General features: G+C 41.0%; 2 protein-coding genes across 4 annotated transcripts in view; one reads left to right on the top strand and one right to left on the bottom strand.

Annotated features, from left to right (window-relative positions):
• The window catches only part of FAM149B1 (family with sequence similarity 149 member B1), an 83,525-nt gene extending 78,945 nt beyond the window's left edge, over positions 1–4,580 (bottom strand). For all 3 annotated transcript variants that reach the window (XM_023204966.2, XM_023204964.1, XM_023204965.1), the window contains exon 1: positions 4,321–4,580. In XM_023204966.2, the coding sequence (XP_023060734.1) occupies positions 4,321–4,367 (47 nt within the window). In that variant the 5' untranslated portion in view covers positions 4,368–4,580. The remainder of the gene's footprint in view (positions 1–4,320) is intronic.
• Positions 4,581–4,622: 42 nt separating this feature from the next.
• Positions 4,623–22,202, top strand: part of ECD (ecdysoneless cell cycle regulator) — a 33,693-nt gene continuing 16,113 nt past the window's right edge. The window contains exons 1-7 of the mRNA XM_023204971.2: positions 4,623–4,829; positions 9,028–9,245; positions 13,086–13,203; positions 17,290–17,377; positions 17,492–17,670; positions 19,497–19,689; positions 21,542–21,670. Of these exons, the coding sequence (XP_023060739.1) occupies positions 9,041–9,245; positions 13,086–13,203; positions 17,290–17,377; positions 17,492–17,670; positions 19,497–19,689; positions 21,542–21,670 (912 nt within the window). The 5' untranslated portion in view covers positions 4,623–4,829; positions 9,028–9,040. The remainder of the gene's footprint in view (positions 4,830–9,027; positions 9,246–13,085; positions 13,204–17,289; positions 17,378–17,491; positions 17,671–19,496; positions 19,690–21,541; positions 21,671–22,202) is intronic.

Raw genomic sequence — 22,202 nt, 5'->3', positions numbered from 1 at the left:
TCAATCATTATATGTTCCAGTAATCTATGGGGTCAATCAATATATGTTCCTAGTAATCTATGGTAGACTTTCCTCACAAAATTCTGTAGTCAAATAAATTTAGCAACTGCAATAGGTTAAACAAAGTTACACAGGTCTTTTTACAAGAGGTCTTCCAGGTCTTTAATATGCAAATGGATGTCATAAATCTCAAATACTCTTATTTCAAAGGAAACTAAGGCACAGAAAGATTAAATAACCTGCTTAAGTTCACATGGTTAGTAAGTGATGAAGCCAAGATTCAAATCCTAGTAGTCTGGCTCTCAGAGGAAGGCCTCTAGAAGGAAATAAAGAGTTGGAGATTTTAGTGAATTGTACCATTGTTCTATACAAAGATAAAGCTAAGAGTCCAGTCAGTGGAGCTTGCACTTTAAATTATTTCTCAAATTGTGGAGATCAATTTGTGCAGAGTCATCTGTATGTCTCTCATTCAGGGTTCCTACAACCAAGAGTTTGTCTTTGAAAAAGTGGAAAGGATCATAAATACAAATTCAAGCTATGAAATAGAGACTTAAGACATTTTTTTGGTCTGCCAGGGAAATCTGAATTGACAATTAGATGATAACAAAGAAATATCATTAAATTTAATAATAGCACTATGACTACAAACAAAAATGTCCATAATTTTTAGAGATACATAATGACATATATAGGGGTGAAATGGCAGTATCTGCGGTTTTGCTTTCCTTATTTCACAGACAGGCACAGAGAAGTTAAGAAAGGGATAAGGAAGCCGGGCACGGTGGCTCAAGCCTGTAATCCCAGCACTTTGGGAGGCTGAGGCAGGCAGTTAACACAGTGAAATCCTGTCTCTACTAAAAACACGAAAAATTAGCCGGGTGTCGTGGCGGGCACCTGTGGTCCCAGCTACTTGGGAGGCTGAGGCAGGAGAATGGTGTGAACCCGGGAGGCGGAGCTTGGGGTGAGCCGAGATGGCGCCACTACACTCCAGCCTGGGCAATAGAGCAACACTCCGTCTCAAAAAAAAAAAGAAAAAAGGATAAGGAAGATAGATGAAGCAAACATATTAACTTTGTTAACTGTTGAATGTGGGGTGACAGGTAGTTCATGATACTATTCTCTATATGTTTATGTTTGAAATTTTTCATTAAAAAATGTTAAGCTGTATGTTGAAAATCATTCCTTTCCCAAACTCTTTTCAACAATTATAATTTTTAATGGTTAGGTAGAAAACTAAAGTTACTGCTTCAAAGCAGGTTATCATTATTATAACATCTAAAGTAAAAATTGCTTTGAATTTGCTCCCATTTAGATACATTTTATCTTCATTATTCACTTCATCCTGACTCCAGTTACAGAATCATCTTTTGGGCCTTATAGGGAGCATCAAATCAACAATCAAGAACAAGTAGGCCAGGCGTGGTGGCTCCACATCTATAATCCCAGCATTTCGGGAGGCCAAGGCAGGCAGATCGCTAGAGTTCAGGAGTTCAAGACCAGCCTGGGGCGAAACCACATCTCTACTAAAAAATACAAAAATTAGCTGAGCATGTAGTCCTGCAACTTGGGAAGCTGAGGTGGGAGAATCACTTGAACCTTGGAGGTGGAGGTTGAAACTGAGCCAAGATGGCACCACTGCACTCCAACCTGTGTGACAGAGAACTCTGTCTCAAAAACAAAAAACAAAAAACAAAAAACAGAAAGAAAACTGGTATAACTATCCTAGTTAATAATAATTCTGGCCTAATAAGTGCCTATCATTTTTTTCCATACAAGATTTTTTTTAAACTTTCAGAATGGTTGGAATTAATCATAAAAGCAAATTTTTAGCTAAACCTCAGTCACTTTATTGGGAAACAACTGTTTAAGTAGAAACAACGCATTCCAAATCTAAGAGATAACTGTTTCTTCTTCCTAGTTCCCAAAGAGTTTACTAGGAACTAAACTGCTACTATGTAGAAATCTTGTTCCTTAACAAATAATAAGCTTCTAAAAGGCAAAGAGAGGTTTCAGACTTACTTTCTTTGTATGCCTATTGTATCCCAAGTAAAAGTGGGAAGGGACAAGGAAAATACCATTTATTGAGGATGTGTATGTGTCAAGCTCCACACCATCATTTTATTCGTATTTTATTTATTTTTTTGAGACACAGTCTTGCTCTGTCGCCCAGGTTGGAGTGCAGTGGCGTGATCTCGGCTCACTGCAACCTTCGCCTCCCAGGTTCAAGTGATTCTCATGCCTCAGCCTCCCAAGTAGCTGAGATTACAGGCATGTGCCACCATGCCCAGCTAATTTTTTGCACTTTTAGTAGAGACGGGGTTTCACCGTGTTGCCCAGGCTGGTTTTGAACTCCTGAGCTCAGGCAATAGCTCACCTTGGTCTCCCAAAGTGCTAGGATTACAGGCGTGGGGGCCCACACCATCATTTTAAATAAGCTTTTGGATAAGGTCTTATTCCTATATTACAGAAATGAAGGCTCAGTGATGTAGTAATTTGCCTAAGTCACGTGGCTGGAAGAGAGCCTAGTCAGAAACTCAAAATGACTCAAAATATCACGCTTGCAATTATCATGTATGTGTATGATAATTAACAATATTTAATCAATACATTTAATTAAATTTAATTAGTTAATATTTAATACATATTAACGGTTAATAGTTAATTAATACATTTATGGTTGCTAAAATTACATAGCTAAATGAAGGGAAAAAGTTAATATTTAATTAATAAATTTACTTATAGGTAATATGTAATTAATAGATTTATGGTTGCTAAAATTATATAGTTCCATGAAGGAAAAAAAATTGAAATTTGGGGTTAAAACCCAGGCTCAACTCCTGAGTTTTTTGGCTATATAATCTTAAAATGTGTAACATTTCTGATATAATTTCACCTCCTGAAAGACTGAAGATAATCATACCCACTTTATATAGTTGTTAAGAAGATCAAAAAGTGAAGTCAGCTGGGCATGGTGGCTCAAGCCAGCACTTTGGGGGGCCAAGGTAGGAGAATTGTTCGAGTCCAGGAGTTTGAGACCAGCCTGGGCAACATAGTGAGACCCTGTCTCTACCAAAAAAAAATTTTGTTTTAATTAGCCAGTTGTGGTGGTGTGCACCTGTAGTCCCAACTACTTGGGAGGCTACATTGTGAGGATCACCTGAGCCTATACGTGGAGGCTGCAGTGAGCAAGGATTGCACTACTGCCCTCCAGCCTGGACAACAGAGCAAGACCCTGTCTCCAAAAAAACAAAAAAAGTGAAGGCCCTTTTGGAAGTGTAAAGCATTAATAAATGTATGACACTATTATTACTTTCTAAATTATTATACAACACTTTAATCAGGGTAGTGGGATGGCTCTTTTTTATTATTTATTTATTTATTTATTTTGAGACGGAGTTTCACTCTTGTCACCCAGGCTGGAGTGTGGACGGCGTGATCTCCACTCACTGCAACCTCTGCTTCTCGGGTTCAAGTGATTCTCCTGCCTCAGCCTCCCAAGTAGCTGGGATTACAGGCGCCCACCACCACGCCCGGCCAATTTTTTTTTGTATTTTTAGCAGAGATGGGGTTTCGCCATGTTGGCCAGGGTAGTCTCGAACTCCTGGCCTCAAATGATCCGCCTGCCTCTGCCTCCCAAGGTGCTGGGATTACAAGTGTGAGCCACCGCGCCCGGCCGTGGGGGTGGATCTTTTTAAAGCCAGAAATATTTGCTCTCTAAAGTCTCAAAAGCAAAACTGATCTTTATGGATTCTGGTGCTTAATTGCAGAGGTGGGGAGGCAGTACGTGTGATGGTTATGACCACAGGCTTCAGCATCAGATCGACATCAGGTTTGTACCTCTCAGCTCTACCACCTTCAAGCTGTGTGATCTTTGGCATGCTACAACCTTTAATTCTGGGATCTTTAGCTGTAGAATGTGCAAAATAATGTTCCCAATCTGATATCATTGATAGGAGTGAGCAAATGTGTGTAAATAGCTTTGCACAGTGTCAAGTGAGCACTTCCCTGGAGCCCTCAGTTAGCTATTAATAACTTCTCGAGCTATCCTGGCCATTAACAATGGGACCTGAAGCACTGCGGATGCTACAAATGCTTCAGCGGACCCAGTGCCTGAGTTCAGGAATTACAGACCAAGGGCGACACGCCTTCAGCTGGAGATGGAGGAAGAAGGGGCAGCGTCCAGCAGGGCAGAGAGGAAAGAATTCCGAAGAAAAATCTCTCCCCAGCCCTGGGAAAGGAAAGGAACGAAGGACTGGTGAAGGAGGGTCCCCAGAGCGCCCGCGGCCCGCCCCGGCTGGGGTGGCTGAGCAGTCCACTCACAGCTCCAAGCTCTGTGGCACCGTCTTCCTACTGTATCTGGAGATCATCCTCCTCCTCCTCCTCCTCCTCAGCCGCGGCCGGGGCGGGCACGCCAGGGTGGGGGCCTCCGGGCCTGGCCTTCCCGCCAGCTCCGGCCCGGCCCCCTCCCGCCACCTACCGGCCCCGTCTTGCCCAGTCGCCTAGACTCCGAGCCGCCACCTCCCCAGGATCACCACCTCTCCACTTCTCCGACCTCCCCGCCTTGCCGCGGGGGCGGAAGTGACGAAGGCACCCGGGCACTCGCAGAATGCTCTCACCGACGCACAGCAGTGACGACACACAAGGTTCCGGGGACTGAGCGAGTTTCAGACTTTCAGGATTTCGGCTGGCCACAGGTCCCGGGCAGGCGTCAGGACAGAGCCTGATCCAGGCTTCGGCCGCCTGTGGCAGCTCTCGATCAGCTCTCGGAGTCGGAGAGGCGGCTAAGGAAAGGTGCCACAGCAGAGACGCGCAGGAGAGGCCCTGGAACCGTAAGATAAATTGGCTTCATTTTGTTAGATGGCAAGAGGGAGCCTAGACTGCATAAGGAGCACTAGACTCCAAGTCAAGCCCCTGCTGCTTAGTCGCTTCTCTTTTTGTGCTCTGGGTTTTCTCATATGTACAGTGAGGCATTAACCTGAGTAGTGATCATAGAGTCCCTTCAAGTTGTGACACGAAATTCTGCATGATGAGGTGTGTTTGGCCTTATGGGGTGAATGGGTAGAATTACTGTCTGTCCCTCTGCGTTGAAAGGCAAAATGATGATTTGGTCAGACTGTGGTGAGTGGGTGTCTGGATAGAAGAAGTAGGTTCCTTATGAGTCTCTTAGAAAGCTGAGTAAGATTGGAATCATGGAGTTAGGGTGGTGCATCCACCGCCGTTCCTTCCTTTACCAAGCATCACCTGGCAGCAAGAATAAACCACTACTCTTATTTAGGAAAACGCTTAGAAAATTAAGAGATAAGTAAGGAAAACCCCTAGGAAATTAAGAAATATCAATGCAACCTCCGTCAAAATACCAATGACATTCTTCACAGTCATAGAAAAAAGATCCTAAAATTTATATGGAACCACAAAAGACCCAGAATAGCCAAAGGTATCCTGAGCAAAAAGAACAAAACTGGAAGAATCACATTACCTGACTTCAGATTATACAACAGAGTTATAGTAACCAAAACAGCAGGGCACTGGCATAAAAACAGGAACAGAATAGAGAACCCAGAAACAAATCCATATGTCTGCAGTGAATTCATTTTCAACAAAGGTACCAAAAACATACATTGGGGAAAAGACAGTCTCTTCAATAAATGGTACTGGGAAAACTGATACCCATATGCAGAAGAATGAAACCAGACCCACTACCTCCCACCATAGACAAAAATCAAGTCAAAATGGATTAGAGACTTAAATCTAAGCCCTCAAACTATGAAACTACTAAAAGGAAATATTGGGGAGACTCTCTAGGACATTGGGCAAAGATTTCCTGAGTAATATCCCGCAAACAGAGGCAGCCAAAACAAAAATGGACAAATGGAAGCACATCAAGTTAAAAAGCTTCTACACAGCAAAGGAATTAATTGACAAAGTGAAGAGAGAACCCACAGAATGGGAGAAAATATTTGCAAATTACCCATCTGACAAGGGATTAATAACCAAAATATATAAGGAGCTCAAACAACTCTCTAGGAAGCAGTCTAATAATTGATTAAAAATTGGACAAAAACTGAATAGACATTTCTCAAAGAAGACATAAAAATATCAAACAGGTTTGTGAAAAGGTTCTCAATATCATTGATCATCAGAGAAATGCAAGTCAAAGCTACAATAAGATAGTATCTCACCCCAGTTAAAATGGCTGTTATCCATAAGACAGGCAATAACAAATGCTGGCAAGGATTTGGAGAAAACAGTATTGGTGAGAATGTAAATTAGTGCAGTCACTATGGAGAACAGTTTTGGAGATTCCTCAAGAAACTAATAATAGAGCTACTACGTGATCCAGCAATCCCACTGCTGGGTGTTTACCCAAAAGAAAGGAAATCAGTATATTAAAGAGATATCTGCACTCCCATGTTTATTGCAGCACTATTCTCAGTAGCCAAGATTTGGAAGCAACCTGTGTCCATCAACAGATAAATGAATGAAGAAAATGTAGTACATACACACAGTGGAGTACTTTTCAGCCATTAAAAAGAAAAAATGAGATTCTGTTATTTGTAACAACATGGATGGAACTGTAGATCATTATGTTAAGTGAAATAAGGTTGGCACAGAAAGATAGACTTCAAATGTTCTCACTAATTTGTATCAGCTAAAAATGAAAACATTTGAACTCATGGAGATAGCAACTAGAAGGTTGGTTACCAGAGGCTGGGAAGGGTTGCAGAGGGTTTGTGGGGGAGTGGGATGGTTAAAGCGTATAAAAAAATAGAGCAAATGAAAACTAGTATTTGGTAGCACAACAGGGTAACTGTAGTAAATAATAATTTAATTGTACATTTTAAAATAACTAAAAGTGGCCGGGCGCGGTGGCTCAAGCCTGTAATCCCAGCACTTTGGGAGGCCGAGACGGGCGGATCACGAGGTCAGGAGTTTGAGACCATCCTGGCTAACACGGTGAAACCCCGTCTCTACTAAAAAATACAAAAAAGCTAGCCGGGCGGGGTGGCTGGCGCCTGTAGTCCCAGCTACTCGGGAGGCTGAGGCAGGAGAATGGCGTAAACCCGGGAGGCGGAGCTTGCAGTGAGCTGAGATCCGGCCACTGCACTCCAGCCCGAGGGACAGAAAAAAAAAAAAAATAACTAAAAGTTCAGATGAGAGCACGTCCTAGCTACAAAATTTTTTTTTAATAAAAATAACTAAAAGAGTATAATTAGATTGTTTGTAACACAAAGGATAAATGCTTAAGGCGATGGCTATCTCATTTACCTTGAGGTGCTTATAATGCATTTTATACCTGTATCAAAATATCTCATGTACCCCATAAATATATACACCTACTATGTACTCTTCAAAATTAAAAAAGAAAAAAAAGAAAAACAGCACTTTGGGAGGCCGAGGCAGGCGGATCACGAGGTCAAGAGTTCGAGACCAGCCTGGCCAATATGGTAAAACCCCCTCTCTACTAAAAATACAAAAATTAGCCTGGCGTGGTGGCAGACACCTATAGTCCCAGCTACTCGGGAGGGTGGGACAAAAGAATCACTTGAACCCAGGAGGCAGAGGTTGTAGTGAGCTGAGATCTCACCAGTGCACTCCAGCCGTCTCATCGCTTTTTGAGAGCGAGACTCCATCTCAAAAAAAAAGAAACAGAAAAGAAAGATATGCCTACCATCCCATGAGACTTGAAAAAGGGGCAAATTTAGGACAGAGATAAGATGACAGGACATGAATGTTTTGTAGTTTTGAATTTCTCTACGCCGTACAATGTTCATAAAAGAGAGAAATGTACATTCTGCAGAGCAAGATAGATTATTCTTTAGAGTTTAAATAACAAAATTTTAAAGCAGGGAGATATTTTAGAGATGGTAGATAACTTATCCTAAATTAAAGAAAAAAACCCAGAAAGAGAAAGTGAAGAGTCCATAGTGGCACAGCTAATTAGTGGCAGAACTGGGGTTTTTGATAGTATGTAAACAGTGGATATTAGTGCAGTGTTTCTCAAAATATGTTACACATACCACAGCTAGTACAAGGGCAAACATTAAAAATTTCATTCTTTACTTCCAAAATAGGAAAAACATAAAAAATAAAGATTTTATTCTTACATACGTATTAATTGGGGATTGTGATACTGGATTTCTATTCACTGTATTATATCAAGGTTTCCTTTTAACGTAATTTTAAAGATAAAGTTTTAAGTGTAAAGTGTCACTAAAAATATTAGGCCAGGTGCAGTGGCTCATGCCTGTAATCCCAGCACTTTGGGAGACCAAGGTGGAAGAACTGCTTGAGCGCAGGAGTTCTAGACCAGCCTGGGCAACATGGCAAAACCTTGCCTCTACTGAAAATACAAAAAAAAATTAGCTGGGCATGGTGGCACACACCTGTGGTCCCAGCTACTTGGGAGGCTAAGGTAGGAGGATGGCTTGAGCCCGAGAGGTGGAGGTTGCAGTGAGCTGTGATCATGCCACTGCACTCCAGCCTGGGCAACGAGAGTGAAACTCCAACTCAAATAAATAAATAAATGAAGTTTAAAAAATTAAATAAATATTACTGTAGGTGGTGTGTGGTCAAGGCAAAAACCATGATGATGGTATGTGGCTAACTAAATTTTTTTTATTATTTATTTATTTATTTATTTTTAGATGGAGTCTTGCTCTGTCACCCAAGCTGGAGTGCAGTGGCATGATCTTGGCTCATTGCAACCTCTGCCTCCTAGGTTCAAGTGATTCTCCTGCTTTAGCCTCCCGAGTAGCTAGGATCACAGGTGCCTGCCACCACACCCAGCTAATTTTTGTATTTTTAGTAGAGATGAGGTTTCACCGTGTCGGCCAGGCTGGTCTGAAACTCCTGACCTCCAATGATCTGCTTGCCTCGGCCTCCCAAAGTGCTAGGATTACATGCATGAACCACTGTGCCCGGCCTAACTAAATTTTAGAAAACAGTGTTCATAGAGTCATCTAAAAGAGTTCAGATGTTACTTCTGCATTGTTCTATGTGGTTTATATTTTGGAACTTTAAATGTAGTTTTCAAAGAAGAATGGAAGAAACCATGAAGCTTGCTACAATGGAAGACACAGTGGAGTACCGCCTGTTCCTGATACCAGATGAATCAAGGGACTCAGATAAACACAAAGAGGTTCTTCAGAAGTATATTGAGAGAATAATGACCCAGTTTGCACCTATGCTGGTCCCCTACATCTGGCAGAATCAGCCTTTCAATCTCAAATATAAACCTGGGAAAGGTAAGGCTGTTTTACTTGTGTGGATTAGTGTGACTTTTATTTATTTATTTATTTATTTATATTTTTTGAGACAGAGTCTTGCTCTGTTGCCCGGGCTGGAGTGCAGTGGCCGGATCTCAGCTCACTGCAAGCTCCACCTCCCGGGTTCAGCCATTCTCCTGCCTCAGCCTCCGGAGTAGCTGGGACTACAGGCGCCCGCCACCTCGCCCGGCTAGTTTTTTTTTTTGTATTTTTAGTAGAGACGGGGTTTCACTGGGTTAGCCAGGATGGTCTTGATCTCCTGACCTCGTGATCCGCCCGTCTCGGCCTCCCAAAGTGCTGGGATTACAGGCTTGAGCCACCGCGCCCGGCCTTAGTGTGACTTTTAATGTTATCCTGACAACAGTGATGTGTATGTGTAATAGTCCACACTTCATTCAGTGTTGCCAGGGAGAGATAAATGCACTAAACTTTTTAGGTAAGTAATACTTGTCTATATTCAGTTAGCCATAAAGCTTTGTTTAAAAAAAAATCATATTAATGAAAACTTTCTAAATCTGCCTTAGGAATTAGCATATACTAAACATTGTTAAACTCATGGCTATTCTTTTGAACTTTAGTTACTATACTATGCCATAATGTATCTAAGTATCTATACTAAACAGTTTCAGGTATCTGGCTTTAATCATGGTTCCTTTTTTGCTGTTACTCAGTATTCCTTATGTTAATGATGTATTGAGTAGGCTGCCTTGTTTCATATAGCCGTTTTGGTGAGGGTCTGAGTGGCTCTGCCCGGCTTATAAAGATAAATAATTGGGCTTTATGGCTAATATTTGCCACTTACAAGCATTTTGAGGTTTCTTCATTGCTTCCCTGTGTTGTTGGTGCTTGAGATCTGACCTCTGGCAAAATATGGCACTCTGTCCTTTTATGAGAAAAACCCAGGATTAAAGTAGGAGGGAGCGGAGAGACCAAAGAATCACTCAGACAGGTCTGCCTTAGCAAGTAGATGAGTTTATTAGGACTTACAGACAGGACACTCCTGGGCAGCATCAGGACAGCTCCAGAAATCTGCCCCACCTCCCATCTTTAAGCTGCTTGTAAGCTAATTTTTTGGCTCTTTGCCTACTGCGTATATGCAATGACACTGTTTTCCTTGGTATGTTCCCAGCTATGCCCTGCAATGTTTGGGTTCTCAGGACCTGTTCCTCTGCTGGGCGTGATGACTTTGGCTTGCCAGCTGGCCTTCGAAGTTTAAGCAGCAGACATATACCCTTAAGTAGCCTGGTGGGGAACTGGTCACACTACAGTTCTGTCATTTCTTATAGTTTTATGAAAATAAATCATGGATAGGTGACCAAGTCTCTCCTTACACAGTGACTTATGTGAGGTCTTATTTAGGATCAGGAGCCTGGCATCTTGTGATACCATCACAAGATACCCCCATGTATACATCACAAGTATACATCACTGTGATACTCTCAGTTTAGTGCTTATCTCTTATCTTTTGGCTAGCAATTGCTACATATCTTCCCTACTGTTAATTTTATTGAACTCTTATTCATTGACATACATATGATATTTATTGACAAGAACACTGTCACATTGGTGCAGCACATCTAAAACCAACCCTTTATCTGTCTCTAGAAAACCATTTTTACTGTTTTCTTATCTTGTTTAATGGTATTGCCATCCACCCAGTTATCCAAGCTAGTCAGTAATTCAAAATCATAATCAGTTCCTCACTTCACCGTGTTCAGTCAGATGCTAAATCCTGAATGCTTCTATAATATGACCCCTTCTCTACATCTGTTTGGCTTCAATGTAGGCCCTCTTTATCTCTACATTTGAAAAACAACAACAGCCTCCTAACTTACCTCTCTGGTTCCTGTCTTTCTAGTTCCTCACACTGTTGCCAGTTACGTTTGTAAAACAAACTTGATTGTGTCACTCTCCTGCTTAATATCCTTCAGTAGTTCCCATTGCTTCAAGATGAAATTTAAATCGAAGTCTAATATAGACAAAAATAGTTGCTTTAATTGTATTCTCTAGTTGAAGAAACTTGAGATCTGGGGTGGGGAAAAGAAGAGTTGGTTGGGCTGTTCTTCTACCTATTGTTTGCCATGGCAACTCTTGAGACACTCTGTAATGCACTTGTTTGACCTTCATTCTGTTAATGTGGGATATTACTGTACATTGATTTTCATGTGTTGAACCATCCTTGCATCTCAGGAATAAATCCCACTTGGTCATGGTGAAAAATCTATTTAATGTGCTGTTTAATTCAGATTGCTGATATTTTGTTAAGGATTTCTGTGTTGATATTAATCAGGGATATTGATCTACAGTTTTCTTATATTGTCTTTGTCTGACTTTGGTGTTAGGGTAATGCTGGCCTCAGAAGGAATTTGGGGATTCCCTCCCCTTTATTTTTTTGGAAGATTTTGAGGATTGATGTCAAATTCTTTAAATGTTTGGAAGAGTTGCGCAGTGAAGCCAGCTTTTCTTTGTTAGGAGCTTTTGGATTATTGATTAAATCTCCTTACTAGTTATAGATCTGTTCAGATTTTTGTATTTCTCGTGATCCAGTCTTGACAGATTGTGTATTTTTAGGAATTTGTCGATTTCTTCTACGTTATCCAACTTACTGGTATACCATTGTTCATAGAATTATATCTTTCTTGTTTCTATGACATAAGTTGTGCTGTCTCCTCTTTGATTTCCGATTTTAGTTTTTTGAGTATTTGCTCTTATTCCTGGTTAATCAAGTTAATAGTTTGTCAATCTTTTCAAAAAAACCCAACTCAGTTGTTTTGTTTTTCAGTCATTTTTTCTGGTCTCCATTTATTTATCTCTGCTGTAATGTTTATTATTTCCTTCCTTATGCTAGGTTTGGGTTTAGTTTTTATTTTTTGTTTTGTTTGGTTTTTTTGAGGTATAGGTTGTTGATTTGAGATCTTTCACACCTACAAACTTCCTTTTTAGCACTGTTTTCACTGAATTCCTTAAGTTTCGGTATGATATGCATTCATTTTCATTCGTCCCAAGATATTCTCTTTTCTTTTCTTTTTTTTTTTTTTTGAGACGGAGTCTTGCTGTGTCTCCTGGGCTGGAGTGCAGTGGCCGGATCTCAGCTCACTGCAAGCTCCGCCTCCCGGGTTTTACGCCATTCTCCTGCCTCAGCCTCTGGAGTAGCTGGGACTACAGGCGCCCGCCACCTCGCCCGGCTAGTTTTTTGTATTTTTAGTAGAGACGGGGTTTCACCGTGTTAGCCAGGATGGTCTCGATCTCCTGACCTCATGATCCGCCCGTCTCGGCCTCCCAAAGTGCTGGGATTATAGGCTTGAGCCACCGCGCCTGGCCTCCCAAGATATTTTCTAATTTCCCTGTGATTTATTCCAAGAGTGTGTTGTTTAGTTTCCATGTATTTGTGAATAGTGCACATGTTTGAAAACTTGTGCTCCATCCAAATCTAGCGTCCTGGTATTCCCAGAATACTCTATACATACATACTCTGTACATCATGCCTTTGTGCCTTTGCACATGCTTTTCTGTTTTTCTGGAAAGCTCACCTCTTGTCATTCCTCCAGGCAAGCATAGCACAGATATCCCCTCCTTTATACTCACATAGGCCTTACTGCATACCCCTGTTCTAGAGTTCATTGTCTTGTTTTGAGATCATTTGGTTGTCTTGTTTTACCCTGAGCTCCTTAGGAGTAGGCTTCTTCAGGATTGCAACCCCTGCTCCCCAGTACTTAGAGCAATCAGTCAATGAATGTTTATTCAATTGAATGATTATGTGCATTTTATTTGTAGTAACAAATTTATCTGGTTACATGGTTGCTTTTCTCTTGTTTTTAGGAAGTGTTCCTGCTCATATGTTTGGCGTGACAAAGTTTGGGGATAATATTGAGGATGAATGGTTTATTGTTTATGTAATAAAGCAGATCACAAAGGAATTTCCAGAGTTAGTAGCAAGGTATTGTAGTTATTTTAATTATTCTAAAAGAATTCTATTACTGAAACAGTGTGACTACATTTTTATATATTTAGTAATTTATTTTTCTCCTGTAGTCTGCTGGAAATTGTACAGATTTTAATAGTATCTGTGCTTTTTTTTTTTTTTTTTTCTCCTGAGACAGAGTCTTATTCTGTCACCCAGGCTAGAGTGCAGTGGTGTGATCTTGGCTCACTGCAGCCTCCACCTTCCAGGTTTAAGCGATTCTCCTGCCACAGCCTCTCAAGTAGCTGGGATTACAGGCGTGTGCCACCATGCCTGGCTAATTTTGGATTTTTAGTACAGACAAGGTTTCACCACGTTGGCCGGGCTGGTCTTGAACTCCTGACCTCAGGTGATCAACCCACCTCGGCCTCCCAAAGTGCTGGGATTACAGGCATAAGCCACCATGCCCAGCCTTATCTGTATTTTCTTTCTCTTCTCTTGTGACTTCCTTTTCTTGAGAAAGAATTAAGGTAGTATTGAAGAGTTCAACTTACAAAAGATTTCAAATAATACCTACTTATTTTAGGTTTTCTTTTTAAAATTCTAATTATGAAAAAACAAATACATGTGGTAAACAAAATTCAGATGATACAAAGGGTGCTACTGCTCTTGCTTCCCAGAAGTAATCACCATTGAATTCCTTATGAATCTTTGAAAAATAAAATTCCATTCATACACATACATACATATTTCACATATTTTTAAATGTGTATTCCTGTACTAGACCATAGCTATATTTTTTGAGAAATCATACGCAGAAACAATCATACACAGAAACAAGTCAGTGAACAATCAATCGTATAGGAAGCTAAGTAGGTAACACCGTTAAAAATGGGACCCGAGTTTTCTGTAATTACCATGTATTGCCAGCAGAGGGCTTTCTGCCCACTTATATTTTGTCCTGGTTTTCCTAGTCAGCAGCCAAATTCTGATCTTTTTTTACCCTCCCAACAGAACAAGAGAAGGGAGAAAAAAAAACCTTTGAAAACTTATTATTTAAATTTTAAGCACACATTAGAGAGAATGAACCCACATGTTCCCATTATCCAGCTTCAACAATTATCAACTCATGGTCATTATTATTTGATCTGTGGCTGTCATTTGATCCTTAAATACTTCAGGATGTAAATCTAAGCGATAACTCATTTTATCTTTATCTTTAAATACATTTATTTAAATTTTTAAAATTTTTAAATTTACTTATTATTTATTTAGTTTTTTAAAGACAGGGTCTCACAGTTTTGCTTAGGCTGGACTTGAACTCCTGGGCTCAAGCCATCCTCCTGCCTTAGTCTCCCGAGTAGCTGGTACTGCAGACACATGCCACTGTGCTTTATTTTATTTTATTTTATTTTATTTTATTTTATTTTATTTTTTTGAGACAGCGTCTCACTCTGTTGCCCAGACTGGACTGCAGTGGAACAATCTCAGCTCACTGCAACCTCTGCCTCCTGGCCTCAAGCGATTCTCGTACCTCATCCTCCTGAGTAGCTGGGGCTATAGGCGTGCACTACCATACCTGGCTAATTTTTGTATTTTTTGTAGAGACAAGTTTTCACCATGTTGACCAGGCTGGTCTCAACCTCCTGACCTCAAGTGATCCACCTGCCTCAGCCTCCCAAAGTGCTGGGATTACAAGTGTGAGCCACTGCACCAAGCCTATTTTTTAAATTGACAAATAAAAATTGTATATATTTATTATGTATAACATGTTGTCTTGAAATACATATATGTTGGCTAGGCGTGGTGCCTCACACCTGTAATCCCAGCACTTTGGGAGGCTGAGGCGGGTGGATCACGAGGTCAGGAGATCAACACCATCCTGGCTAACATGGTGAAACCGCGTCTCTACTAAAAAATACAAAAAAATTAGCCGGCTTTGGTGGTGGGCACCTGTAGTCCCACCTACTCGGGAGGCTGAGGCAGGAGAATGGCGTGAACCCAGAGGCGGAGCTTGCAATGAGCAGAGATCACGCCACTGCACTCCAGCCTGGGCGACAAAGCGAGGCTCCCGTCTCAAAAACAAAAAGAAATACATATATATTGTAGGATGGCTGAATTGAGCTGATAACATACATTACTTCACATACGTATTGTTTTGTGTATGGTGAGAACATTTAAAATCTACTGCCTGGCCGGGCACAGTGGTTCACGCCTGTAATCCCAGCACTTTGGGAGGCCGAGGTGGGTGGATCACAAGGTCAGGAGTTCGAGACAATCCTGGCCGACATGGTGAAACCCTGTCTCTACTAAAAAATACAAAAAATTAGCCAGGCATGGTGGCGTGCGCTTGTAGTCTCAGCTACTTGGGAGGCTGAGGCAGGGGAATCACTTGAACCCGGGAAGTGGAGATTGCAGTGAGCCGAGATGGCGCCACTGCACTCCAGCCTGATGACAGAGCGAGACTCCATCTCAAAAAAAAAAAAAAAAAAAAAAAAATCTACTGCCTTAGCAAGTTTCAAGAACACAATACATTGTAAGCCTGGGGCGGTGGCTTACGCCTGTAATCCCAACACTTTGGGAGGTTGAAGCAGAAGCATCACATGAGGTCAGAAGTTCCAGACGAGCCTGGCCAACATGGTGAAACCCCATCTCTACTAAAAGTACAAAAATTAGCCAGGTGTGGTAGCCTATACCTGTGGTCCCAGCTACTCGGGAGGCTGAGCCAGGAGAATCGCTTGAGCCCAGGAAGTAGAGGTTGCAGTGAGTGTGATCGCACCACTAATTCCAGCCTGGACGACAGGGTGAGACTCTGTCTCAGAAATAAAATAAAATGATAAAAATAGAAGTATAGAGCTAGAACGGTATATAGCATTATAGAAAATATGCTATGTCTTATGTAAAACAGGGAGAAAATACAAATATATATTTATATAGCTAGATTATGTGTGAGCAAACTCTAGAAGGATATACAAGAAATAGCAGTGATACGTGTAGGGTTGAGCAGATAGGGACAAAAGTAGGAGGAAAACTTTTTCATTCTGCAACTTTTTTTTTTTTTTTTTTGAGACAGAGTTTCGCTCTTGTTGCCCAGGCTGGAGTGCAATGGTGCGATGTCGGCTCACTGCAACCTCCACCTCCCAGGTTCAAGCAATTCTCCTGCCTCAGCCTCCCGAGTAGCTGAGATTATAGGCATGCGCCACCATCCCTGGCTAATTTTTTTTTCGTATTTTTAGTAGAGACAGGGTTTCTTCATGTTAGTCAGTCTGGTCTTGAACTCCTGACCTCAGGTGATCCGCCCACCTTGGCCTCCCAAAGTGCTGGGATTACAGGCGCAAGCCACCACGCCTGGCCATGTAAATTTTAATATATTTTTTAAAAATTTTAACCATGTGAATGTATAACCTATTTTTAAAAATAAAATTTAAAAAAGTGTTGCAGGCTGGGCATGGTGGCTCACACCTGTAACCCCAGCACTTTGGGAGGCTGAGGCAAGCGGATCACTTGAGGTCAGGAGTTTGAGACCAGCCTGGGAAACATGGCAAAACCCTGTCTCTACAAAAATTACAAAAATTAGCCAGGCATGGTGGTAGGCACTTGTAATCCCAGCTATTCGGGAGGCTGAGGCAGGAGAATCACCTGAACACAGGAGGTGGAGGTTGAAGTGAGCCGAGGTCATACCACTGCACTCTAGCCTGGGTGACAGAGCGAGACTCTGTCTCAAAAATAAAAAAAAAAAGTGATGCAAATGAGGCAGAAATAATTATCTTTTCAGGCCCAAATAACACCTCCGACATGAAGGCTTTTCTAATCTCAGCTATATGTTTTTTTTTCTTTTGGAACCCTATAGTACTCTGTATATTTTCATATTTTTGTCTAATATTTCTTTATGTAAATTGCTTATCTTCTCTCCTTATCTCTACCTTCAACTGCTCCTTATAATCTTGTCTCCTTCAGTGCTTAATGTTATCTTAAACATTTTGCTTTCTTATAGCCATCTGCACATAGTACCTATTCAAATATTTACTAAGATGAAGAGGAAAATGTATTAGAATAAAACTGTTCTGGTTACTAGCAGATATGTGCTTTTTGAATGCAAAATTGGAAATTTTCTTGCATTAGGATTGAAGACAATGATGGTGAATTCTTGTTAATAGAAGCTGCTGACTTTCTCCCTAAATGGTTGGATCCTGATAATAGCACCAATAGGGTAAGTATACCCAAGTTTAGAAAATTTGTAGAGATGAAATCATGCTGCATTACATTCATATGTACCTACAGTTTGCCAGTGCCCACTATGAAAATTAAAATGTACCATTTGCAGGTATTTTTCCACCATGGGGAATTGTGTATTATTCCTGCACCAAGAACACTTGGAGCAGAATCTTGGTTACCCACCACACCCCCAACAATTCCACAAGCATTGAATATAATCGCAGCACATCCAGAAAAAATACTTGCTTCAGAATCTATACGAGCTGCTGTGAGTAGGCGCATCAGAGGGTAAGAAAAATATCACTTACATTGCTAATTAAGGAACCTTTTGGTTTCGTGTAGTTCAGTCTTTCTTTGATTTTTGTTTGTTTTCCTTAAAGCTCTGTTGGAGTTGATCAGTCTTTCTTTGACTGTAAAATATCTTTCACCTAGATTAATGCTAATTTTCATTTTGTCTTCATTCCTCTTTATGGAATAGACTAATAAATTAAACTTAGAGATTTTAAAATCAGGAAACAGATACATCTTTAAATTCCCATTCAGAAGTGTTACAATCTTGTCCCAATATTTTTGCATTTATACACCTTAGATATTGTGGCTAAGTATTAGCTATATCCATGGGTAAAAAATTTGAGACCTTTAAAAATAGAAACTTCCTGGACCTGGAGCGGTGGCTCACGCCTGTAATCCCAGCACTTTGGGAGGCTGAGTGGAGGGCAGATCATGAGGTCAGGAGTTCAAGACCAGCCTGGCCAACATAATGAAATCCCGTCTCTACTAAAAAAAAAAAAAAAAAAAGGCGGGACGTGATAGCAAGTTCCTGTATTCCCAGCTACTTTGGAGGCTGAGGCAAGGAGAATCGCTTGAACCCGGGAGGCGGAGGTTGCAGTGAGCTAAGATCGCATCACTGCACTCCATCCCGGGCGACGGGGTGATTGCGTCTCAAAAAAAAAAGAAAAGTAGAAACCGAATGGAGTCCAAACAAGGTGCTCAGGTTTTTACTGTTGTTTTGGGTCTATATATGGGATTCTTTGACCTGTATCAGAATTCTGTTTCTGAATAAAACTTCAGCTTTTATTCAGAAAAGAAGGTCTTAGCCTAATAACATATTAGTTCATCCATTCAAATTTGGGTGCCTATTAAATATTAAGCACCATTCAGGTAGTAACAATATTAAAAATCTTTTTGGCCAGGTGCAGTGGCTTATGCCTGTAATCCCACCACTTTGGGAGGCCAAGGCGGGTGGATCATGAGGTCAAGAGATTGAGACCATCCTGGTCAACATGGTGAAACGCTGTCTCTACTAAAAATACAAAAAATCAGCTGGGCATGGTGGCAGGCCCCTGTAGTCCCAGCTACTGGGGAGGCTGAGGCAGGAGAATCACTTGAACCCAGGAGGTGGAGGTTGCAGGGAGGCGGGGGTTGCAGTGAGCAGAGGTTGCACCACTGCATTCCAGCCTGGCGAGAGTGAGACTCTGTCTCAAAAATAATAATAAATAAAAAATAAAAATCTCTTTTAGCTTCAGCATACTTTGCACCATTCTTTTAGCAGAATAAACTCTGATTTTATGTTTATTCCAAAGTATAATAGGTTTTTTTGTTTTGTTTTGTTTTGCTTTTGGGGTGGAATTTTGCTCTTGTCACCCAGGCTGGAGTGCAGTGGCGCGATCTCGGCTCACTGCAACCTCCGCCTCCCGGGTTCAAGCAATTCTCTTGCATCAGCCTCCTGAGTAGCTGGGACTACAGGCGTGTCCCACCACACCCAGCCAATTTTTTGCATTTTTAGTAGAGACGGGGTTTCACTGTGTTAGCCAGGATGGTCTCAATCTCCTGACCTAGTGATCCACCCACCTCGGCCTCCCAAAGTTGTTTTGTTTTTATTGAGCTACCATAATCCCTTTTCTTTATTTTCCATTTCTTCCTACTTTTTTCTTTCCCTCTCTTCTTTCTTATAGTATTAAGTGTATATACAGTATCTTTTTTCATCTCTCTTGTCACTCTCTATATACTGCTCTTGATGAACAAAGAGAAGATGTCAAAAAGAATGTGAATGGTATAAGAATTCTAGGTATTTATATACCGTAAAATGAAAGTAATTATGTTACCTGTCCCAGGTACCCAGAAAAAATTCAGGTCTCCCTTCATCGAGCACACTGCTTCCTTCCAGCTGGCATTGTGGCAGTGCTAAAGCAGCGCCCCAGATTGGTGTCTGCAGCAGTCCAGGCATTTTACCTACGAGACCCTATTGACCTGCGAGCCTGTCGTGTTTTCAAGACATTCTTGCCTGAAACACGAATAATGACATCGGTGAGATTTCTATCTTGGTCATTTAGTTTCTCTTGCTGGAAACAGAGTTGAAACATTATTACTTTTCTCTTTTTACATTTCTCAGTGCTCAGTGAATGAAACATTATTTTAATTGTTCTCTAGAAAGAAAAAGGAAATCTTCTGTTTCTTCATAGCATGTTAATATAGGTTGAATATTCCTTATCTGAAATGCTTGGGACCAGAAGTATTTCAGATTTCAGATTTATTTGGATTTTGGAATATTTGCATTATACTTACTAGTTGAGCATTCCAAATCTGAAAATTCTGAAATCTCAAAACTTTGAGCATGTCATTGGGACTCAAAAAGTTTTGGATTTTGGAACATTTTAGATTTCAGATATTTACACTTGGGATGCTCAAACTATACACATTTTTTTCTTTTCTTGCACCCAGTGAAGGAAATTTTCAAGAGACCTGCCTCCCGATTTTATACTCAGTGTTTCAATGTTTCATAGCTATTTTTGACCATATTTTTCTATTTCTGTAATTATTTCCTTTTTTTTTTTTTTTTTTTTTTTTGAGACAGAGTCTCACTCTCTCACCCAGGCTGGAGTGTAGTGGAGCCATCTCAGCTTACTGCAACCTCTGCTTCCTGGGCTCAAGCGATTCTCCTGCCATCTGAGTAGCTGGGATTACAGGCACCTCCCAACACGCCCAGCTGATTTTTATATTTTTAGTAGAGACGGTGTTTCGCCATGTTGGCCAGGCTGGTCTTGAACTCCTGACCTCAAGTGATTCAGCCATCTCAGCCTCCCAAAGTGCTGGGATTACAGGCGTAAGCCACCATGCCCAGCCTAATTATTTCCTTCTTAACAATAAAACATTTCATCTCTTCCAGGGAATTAAGAATTATTCTTGGCCAGGCATGGTGGCTCACACCTGTAATCCCAGCACTTTGGGCGACCAAGATAGGTAGATCACTTGAACCCAGGTGTTTGAGACCAGACTGGGCAACATGGGGAACCCTATCTCTACAAAAAATAAAAAAATTAGCCAGGTGTGGTGGTGGGCACCTGTAATCCCCACTACTTGGGAGGCTGAGGCAGGAGGATTACTTGACCCCAGGAGGTTTGGGAGGCTGAGGTGGGCAGATCACCTGAGGTCAGTAGTTTGAGACCAGCATGGCCAACATGGTGAAACCCTATCCCTGAGGCTTCAGTGAGCCATGATTGCTCCACTGCACTCCAGCCTCTGCAACAGAATAAGACCCTGTCTCAGAAAAAGAAAAAAAAAAGAATTATCTTTATCTTCCACCCATTTAATTGCTGTATAATATAACTAATGATAAGAATTTTACTAGTGATTACTAAAAAGTAGGCATTAGAGTACTTTTTTTTTTTTGCAACGGAGTCTTGCTCTGTTACCCAGGCCAGAGAGCAGTGGAGCAGTCTCAGCTCACTGCAACCTCCACCTCACGGGTTCAAGTGATTCTCCTGCTTCAGCCTCCCGAGTAGCTGGAATTACAGGCATGCGCCACCATGCCTGGGTAATTTTTGTATTTTTAGTAGAGATGGGGTTTCACCATGTTGGCCAGGCTGGTCTCAAACTCCTGACCTCAGGTGATCTGCCCACCTCGGCCTCCCAAAGTATTGGGATTACAGGCGTGAGCCACCATGCCTGGGCAGCAGTAGGGTAAATTTTATGGTATGTGAGTTGTATCTCAATAAAGCTGTTACGAAAAACAAGTAGGCAGTGAATAGGTTGAATTTTCTTTGCATTTCATATGAATATGAAGCTTATAAATGGACTTCTTATTATATTTAACGGTGAAGTGATATTCACAATTTTAATTTCAGGAAAAGACTCATATATTTTGTGTCTTGATGCCCAGGTCACATTCACTAAATGTCTATATGCACAGTTGGTGCAACAAAGGTTTGTGCCGGACCGGCGGAGTGGATACAGGCTGCCCCCTCCATCTGATCCCCAGTACCGAGCCCATGAATTGGGCATGAAATTGGTAATGTTGAACCAGAACATGTTGTTTTCTTTTTTTATGTAAATGGGCTTTTAATAGAACAGTGGCACAATATAGAAAGTCCGGAAATACACCCTGTTTATGTAAGAATGCAGTAAAATGTGACATTTCAATTTAGAATGAAAAAAATGGATTACTTAGTAAGTGATGATGGGACAAGTGTGAAGTCACCTGAAAAACTGAAGTTGATTCCCTAACACCTATACCAAAATAAATTCCAATTGGATCAAATATTTGAACATAAAAATTAAAACTATAAAATTTGAAAAAAAAAAGAGCCTTTTATAATTTGAATAGGAAAGGCCTTTCTATGCATGACTTGAAACCAGAAGCTATAAAGGGAAGACTGATAAATTTGATTATGCAAAAATTAAGCATTTCTGCATGGGAAAGAAAAACTCCATAAATAAAGTCAAAAGTTAGCAAATCTGGAAAAAGTGTTATATTTGCAATCTAAATGAAGAAAAGCTGACTTCTCTAATATATAAAGTGTTCCTTTAAGTCAATATGAAAA

This window comes from Piliocolobus tephrosceles, chromosome 9 (genome assembly GCF_002776525.5).
Source record: "Piliocolobus tephrosceles isolate RC106 chromosome 9, ASM277652v3, whole genome shotgun sequence".
NCBI classification, from domain to species: domain Eukaryota; kingdom Metazoa; phylum Chordata; class Mammalia; order Primates; family Cercopithecidae; genus Piliocolobus; species Piliocolobus tephrosceles.
The sequence above is the reverse complement of the archived record's forward strand: the minus strand, read 5'-3'. Positions and strand labels throughout refer to the sequence as shown.